This window comes from Glandiceps talaboti, chromosome 3 (genome assembly GCF_964340395.1).
Source record: "Glandiceps talaboti chromosome 3, keGlaTala1.1, whole genome shotgun sequence".
In the NCBI taxonomy this organism is placed as follows: domain Eukaryota; kingdom Metazoa; phylum Hemichordata; class Enteropneusta; family Spengelidae; genus Glandiceps; species Glandiceps talaboti.
Genome location: NC_135551.1, coordinates 24460623 through 24468574, shown reverse-complemented (window position 1 = coordinate 24468574; position 7952 = coordinate 24460623). Strand labels below are relative to the sequence as shown.

Below are 7952 nucleotides of genomic sequence, written 5' to 3'. Positions count from 1 at the left end.
AATTGCAACATCTCTTTTCATTCATGAATATTATTACAACCAAAAAAACCTACAGGTTATGTTTCTACAAATTGCCTACATCAAATTGCTCATTTCCTACCTACACCAATCTGATTAAAATCTGATGTAGATGTCGGCTAATCGTTCATTGCTATTTTACCTTCGTTATTTTGCCTGAATTGACCTTGGTACATGTTTACATTTTTTAGCCTGATAGGCGATCAGGCTAAAAAATGTAAACATGTACCAAGAAGGTCAATTCAGGCAAAATAACGAAGGTAAAATAGCAATGAACGATTAGCCGACATCTACATCGGATTTTAATCAGATTGTACCCACACATACACATTCGTATCTCATCATGCAACCAATCAAACCCACAGAGTGTGTTTCTACAAAATTGACCACATATATCATTCACCCATTTCCTACCCACAGTGCAATGGTTTACACTTTCACAACCCACCATACCTACAAATTGTGTTTCTACAAAATTGCCTCTATCTACTGCTCATTTCCTACCCACAGTGCAATCTCATACACTTTTATAACCCACCGTACAACCAACCGACCAACCAAATCTTCAAGTTCTGTCCCTTCAACTGTGGCCCATTTCTAATGGACTGTGCAATCCTATATATATTTCCCCAAAACATAACCATCTGGTGATGTCATGGCTTGAAAAATTAATAGTAGTGTATGGTACAAGACATTCATTTAGTGACTTGGGGCATTTACTGATAACATACACCTTTATTACTGATCAACCCATAGAGGGCGCTGTTTACAGGTATGGGTAGGGTACCCAATCTGTGTATATGAAAACTAATTTATGTATATGTTTTGTTCTTGTAATCTGGCTAAGTTGTTTCCTTTAGATTTACATATTATTCAAATATTTGGAGATCGTATTCTTGAAATTTATAAACTACCCACATCAATCACCCCAGTTTATCTCTGTTGTAATGAAATATTATCTAACAAGAAATTTATTAAGTATAGTTATATTTGAAATTACTGTCCACTGTACCAACTCTATCCCATACTTCAGTGGATGTCATCGCGTGAACTCTGCAGAGCTCACCTCCTTTGCCTCGAATCAGAGCTCTGGCTTGAATATTGAATTCACAGACTAGGCTATGATTTTCCATTTCTACCACTTGGTGGCGACCTTCATGATGGTCTACCTGATGCTGTTATGTTAAAAGCAGAGATGTGTATGTGAATCACTCACTGTCACACATAGTGCACAGTGCACACCATATTAAACACAATTTTACACCATGGATGTATTAAACTTACATGCAAACAGAATCAGACAGTGCATTCATGTATGAACATAACATTTATTTAAAATCTTAAGAATCCAATCCATACATTTTACCCTACATATATCCATAAAACCATATTAAACTAACATGAGATGTTTTTACATTGCCTACAGCAAAGTAACATCTATAAAACACCAACAAAAATATAATATCCACTTTTTTAACTTACACATCTCAATCTGGCTTGTAAAATGTAACCAAGTGCAACTCCTATGTACAAAGCCCCCAACATTCCTTCACAACATGCATCACATCGTACCTGTCCACACATCTATGAAAACAAATCTTATATAACAGAGGGTAGTTACTCTTAAAAAGGGGCATGATCTAGAGCGTGTGAATATATTTCGTCATTCTTGTTTCAAAATATAGCACTCTGTTTTACTACTTACTGAAACATACCTAAGCATCAGTAATCACTCCTACAGAATTTTAGACTTGATTAATTCCACATTTATACATGAAATCTTTTGCGCTTGACTCCCCCTCAACTTAAAAAGTACATGGAATTTTACAAATGTTAATTTGAATAATTCCATTGTCACCTTCCCTAGTCTGAAAGGTCCAGTTATTGGTCTGCTTTGTGTAATCACTCGCCATCCACTTGTGTGAGTGCATTATATATGTGGAGAAACAACACCTGGACCTTTTAACTACACCATCCATACCATAAAAAATTCAAAGCGTTTTCGATTAACATAACTTTGAATATTTGTTTTCAAACATAGTGAGAAATTCAATTATGATTAGCCTTTCTTTTATACCATGGTGAGTCACTAATCACCCCAACGTTACCCCAACTACATGTATCACTAGTTCATCCTCAGGTCACCCCAAACTATGTAGTGTGGAAACAACTCCAGAACATGCATTGTAACGTTGTATAGGACATATATCCATCAGTAAATAAATACTAGATTAGTTTGATATATTACTGTGGAAACTGAGCTTTCGGAATACTAACAGTAGACACAAACTTAAAACTATTGTTGTTGGATGTGGTAGATTACACAAGTGGGTGATAGCGGTGACTTTTCTTGTGGTGACATAATCACCCTGTAATCAAGATAGTGTAAACACTGTACATCTCCAAACATGTATACTGCAAGATCATCGATGTCATCACAATGCCACCCCACTGTGAGTATCATTAAACCAAATGTCTATTCAGTACAATGTAGCTAATACTTCAACAAATCGTAATAACACTTACTATGTCAATATTAGTTACCTGATAGCTCAGTTTCTGCAGTAGTAAGTATTTACTGTTCATCAAATTTTGGGAAAAGTCTTCAGTTATGACTTTCAAAATACTACAACACAATTTCTGGTCTCCTGCATGTTTCACAAGTGCATTAGCTTTCAAGCTGATGCTGCAAAGTCGGGGGTAGTCCTAATTTATGCAACCGTAATGCCTTAAAATAATGAAGTATATCTGTTGTTATTTCTACATCTAACTTAAAATCTTCTGCAAGTCTTTCTACTGGCCACTCCTGTAGGTAAAATCAGATATATACAAAACAAAAATTAAGACAAGCACTTGTTTGTTAAAGGAAAAAACCCAGTCAGATTTATCTCTTTTATAGTAAGTACTAATATCAACTTAAATATGGTTTTGGGTGATAAAATAGCTGCTCAGTAACTAATATCAAACTTTCAAATCCTGGAAAGAAGTCCGAATGCACTTGAGATGTGAAGTATGTTGGATGAACAAATAGAAAACAATTCTGGAAAGAGCAAAAACTAAAGGCCAAATGTACACACACACAGACACACACACACAGCCACACACACACACACACACACACATGCACTGTCTCTCTCTCTCACACACACACACACACACACACACACACACACACACACACACACACACACATTTTTTGTTTTTAAACTGATTGACTGCCAACATCACTTTTAGTGGAAACGACACATAAAGGTTCAACCTAAGAGGAAACATATATACCGATACTTACGTCAGGATTTCGTTTATGTTTGGATAATAGATCTAGTGCCATGGGTACAGATAATCTGCCTTGACGTACCACTACTGGTGCATCAAATGATTCTGATATATCTCTTTTACTGGTATTCCTAGGCAACTGTTTGGCCGTTGCCTGGCGTCTTATCATATCACTATGGTCAGGTGTCTGGAAAATGAATAAATAAACAATAGTTATGAATGTGTCCCTATGCAACTGTCTGTCAGTTGTCAGGAGGTCTTATTATATTACCATGATCAAGTTTTTGAGAAACGAAAAAATAAACAGTAGTTATGAATGTGTTCCTAGGCAACTGTCTGTCAGTTGTCAGGGGGCTTATCCCATTACCATGGTCGAGTTTCTTGGTAAACTTAGTTGCATGAATGTGTATCTTGCTAACCTTAACCATTCACAATATATAAACAAATGAGACTTTAATTATTACTATTATTAGATGTTACTAGTTTAGGTTAGAAATGGACTGTGTCAACGAAGAATTTAGCTATTATTTCAGATTTCACTGTATGTTTCTTTGTTCAGCCAAGCAAAATAAGAGTGACCTAAGGGGGCCTTGTCTAGTCACCAGAGGAGTATTGACAAACTCTTAGGTCACAAGTATTTCCTTGCTCAATGAACAAAGATATTGGGGAATGATATTATTATACCGCAAGCACCAATTAAGAAAAATCTGGGGAAAATAGTGACAAATTTGAATGTTTTAAGTCATATTTTGAGCAGAACCAATGTTGTTATGATGTCAGTTGTTATGATGTTAAACAACCTGGGTATAAAACCCATATTTTTGTTTCAATTCATTCAACCTGGCTTGTGTGTGGTATAGTAAACAGTTACACAACTTGAATTACAAGCCATAAACTGGCATCAAAATGCATGTAAAAACTTAAAAAGACAACCTCATATATGTATTAGATGTCATGTTACATGAGTGAGACACCAAGCCAACCTCATTTTAGCTGTATTAGATGTCATGTTACATGAGTGCAACACCAAGCCAACCTCATTTTATCTGTAATAAATGTCATATTACATGAGTGAAACACCAAGCATACATCATTTTAGCTGTATTAGATGTCATGTTACATGACTGAAACACCAAGCCAACCTCATTTTATCTGTAATAAATGTCATATTACATGAGTGAAACACCAAGCATACATCATTTTAGCTGTATTAGATGCCATGTTACATGAGTGAAACACCAAGCCTACATCATTGTAGCTGTAACTACATGTACTTACAATACTGTATTATCCTTTATAACATAACACTTACCTTAGCTGGACCATCGGTTGATTCCACTCTAACTTCTTTCAGGAATTCATTCAATTGCTTGTGCTTTTCAGATATTTCCTCTGCTATTTGAGGAGTACCTACAATAAAGAAAATCATGACTTTGTTGCATCAAGAAACAGCTAGTAACTGTATCATACAGTGTATGTATGTAGCTAGCTACGAAATCAAAATACCCGTACACTGTACACACATCATCACATCATACACTATGCTATGTTTGTGACACGATGTATGTCTCGACTTACTGCGAATAAATTCATCTATCCTCTTTGCTGATGTCGCATGCTTTGGTGCAGCCGTTGGTTTCTCTTTTCCAATAATTCTGTGTGCTCTGCTTTCAGCGTTTATGTTTCTAACAGCCCGAGTAATCCGAGCACCCATTTTCAGACATGGGATGCTTACGTATGACCCACGCGTATGACCTTCGCCTCGCCGGGATATTTTAAACAGCGACCTCTGGCGACCTGGTAGGAACTCCCTTTGTTTCTTACCGCCATCCTCGTACATCGTGTTGTTCATCCCTATCGTGCTGATGAGTGCTGGCTGATAGCGTGACAGGAATGTCTGTATCTTACAGACTACTTCCATCCTTACTGCACCGAAAGTTTACCTTCCAATTTCACATGCTACACTGTGGGGAATTCACCTCAGAAAATAAGAAGAGTCATTCGATCGTCGGGTGTTCTTGTTTCATAAACTTATTTGGACTGCAGTCGACTTCACAGCATGAAAAAGCGGAAATACGCTCATTTAAATCCGGCTTATTTCGAGGTAAATTCTTCAATATGGATTTACTGCTCAAATAATTGTTGACTTACCTGAGCTAAACTGTTTATTTTCTGTTTCCGCACCTGTTAGCTGACTATTTAAGGTTTTCTCCGAATAAGTTTATTTAATTAAATATCATGTTTACTTGATTTATTTTCATAAATAAAATTAAACCTGAATAAGTCGTGGATTACACATGCAGCTTACACATTTACACTGTCTTTAAACAGCACGTTTAAGTTGGTGTATTTCCGTGAATAAAATTAAACCTGAATAAGTCGTCGATTACACAGCAGGTGGAATTAGCTGAAGCATTTACAGCATGTTTAAGTTGCTGTAATTGCGAACTGAATATTAAACTAGAATAAGTTGTGGATTAAATAAACGGAATTAGCTAAAGCATTTCCACTATCTTTAACATGAAATTTTAAGTTGTCGTGATTATAGATTACCCAGCCACTCACTCACGTACGAAATTTTGATATGAAAATCGTGTACAATCCCTTATAACGCAATAAAACAAGTTACTCTATTTCTAGCATGAAATACGGTGAAAAATTTACGAAATTGGGAGAGAAATGAGCGAGCGGTGACTCCGTGTACTTCCTGGTTTGTCCGCCGGAGTGTCGTCTGGATCCGGATAATAACAAAAAAGCGCGCCACCGTCTGACGGCGAAACCGGCGCCATTTGCCCCCAAGATGGCGAAGATGGTGACAATAACCGTGAAAGCGTCCACTATGTCGAGTGATGACGAGCTGAGTGATGACGTGGGGTTATCGAAAAGAAGGAAATGTGTTTCAAGTACAACTTCAAGTATGGACAGTAGCCGTACACGAAGCCTACTTTCCACATTACGTCCGACTTCGTCGCCCACCTGCCCTTTCGGCGGCGGATCAGCAACAGCTACTGATTCGGAATCGAGTGTTCGTGGTCCTTCGACTAGTACTACTAGTACGTGGGATGCAGCTCACTATCGTCTATTGAACTTCAATTTACACAGGGGCAGAAAGGATTCTAAAGGATATTATTCTCATAACCACCTGGATGTCATCATACATCGTATGATGAACGTACTATTTATGTCCACACCAACGCTAAATGACACCTTCGAATTAGACCCACCAAGAATTTTACAAGATGGTGTGGACAAGTCAACATTGAAACATTTGATAAGTATGTGCATTAACCCTTTGAACATGTTGAACCCAAGTTCTGTAAGCGTAAGCATCATGCTTGGCTTGTCGCGCGTGACCTGACACGGCCCTTCCGAATCAAGCGTTCAGTTTTTATAGTCAAACATTTTTTTGATAAAGGGTACATAAGGTACACGGGGCGGGGAAGGACCGCTGCCGAGATCGTAGACAGTAGAGGGGGAGCCCCTCGGTGACGGATCAACTCGTCCCAATTTCAACTCGTCCCATTTCAACTCGTCCCACTCAACTCGTCCAATTTTCAACTCGCCCCATTTTCAACTCGCCCCAACTCTTTCAATATAATTTACCTGTGCATATATGAAATCGAAGCTAGTAGTACTCAGTTTGGAGGGTCTGTGGTATCTCGTATTCCACTAATGAAGTAACACTTGCGCTGTAAACACATACTACAATACTTAGTTGCGTTAACTAGGGAGAGGAGACACGTCTCCAAAACCCGTACGCGCGGAAGTCGTAAGCGTGTCAGTCACTAATATTCTCCCTGGTTATTATCATTATTATTTCTTATTTGGGTTGTAAACATTAAGTCCTAATGTGAAAAGTGATATTCCATGACTGAGGAAATTTAAAGTTGTTGTGCTAGTATAAGTTCTAGATCTACCAAACACTTAGCCAAAACCCACACCACTTTCTGCTACGAAATGTTACATTTGCTACGCTTCGACTGGCTACGTAGGTAAAATCATGTAAATGTTTCGGTCCCTGTACTTCGAGTCCATGTATCGTTTAGATTTATAAACGTTTCCTAGTGTTGTTGGGGCGAGTTGAAAATGGGACGAGTTAAAAATCGGGCGAGTTGAAAATGGGGCGAGTTGAAATTGGGGCGAGTTGAAATGGGACGAGTTGAAAATGGGACGAAGTGAATCGCAATCAGCCCCTCTACTATACTGTCTATGCTGAGATCTGTAACAATTACTGACATACATTGTTGACTTCACATGCCACTCATATGGAAATTTGCCGTTTAATTTTCATGAAACTTCGAATACAGACTTAAAAATACCTAGTGAATCGATGTATGAAAAAATAATTGCTTGGTGGAAGCAATTTTCTTGACAAAAATGTCATTTTGGGAAAAAATCGGTGAAAATTTCGGCGAGCGTTTCCTGTAAATGTATTTGGCATACACCCTGAACTGTGACCTAGACACATTCAAAACAACATACTATATCAATTTTTGATTTAAAAAAAAAAAAATAGGTGAATTCCCAATTAATTATAAGTAAAAACTGAAAATGGTCCATTTTTGAGTCCAAATGTTGTCATTTTCAAGTCCCAGACGAAATCACGTAAATCTGTAACGAGTGATCCGATTGAAAAAACAAGTACCAAACATCGATAG

The 7952-nt window shown here is 37.6% G+C and overlaps 1 protein-coding gene across 1 annotated transcript; it reads right to left on the bottom strand.

Annotated features, from left to right (window-relative positions):
• Positions 1-1394: 1394 nt before the first annotated feature.
• Positions 1395-5013, bottom strand: LOC144432895 (NADH dehydrogenase [ubiquinone] 1 alpha subcomplex assembly factor 4-like). Its single transcript, XM_078121198.1, has 4 exons — positions 4873-5013; positions 4607-4704; positions 3308-3481; positions 1395-2824 (listed from the first exon to the last, which is right to left on the bottom strand). The coding sequence occupies exons 1-4, from the start codon at positions 5006-5008 to the stop codon at positions 2687-2689; spliced, it is 546 nt and encodes a 181-aa protein (XP_077977324.1). The 5' UTR covers positions 5009-5013; the 3' UTR covers positions 1395-2686.
• Between the last annotated feature and the right edge of the window lie 2939 nt (positions 5014-7952).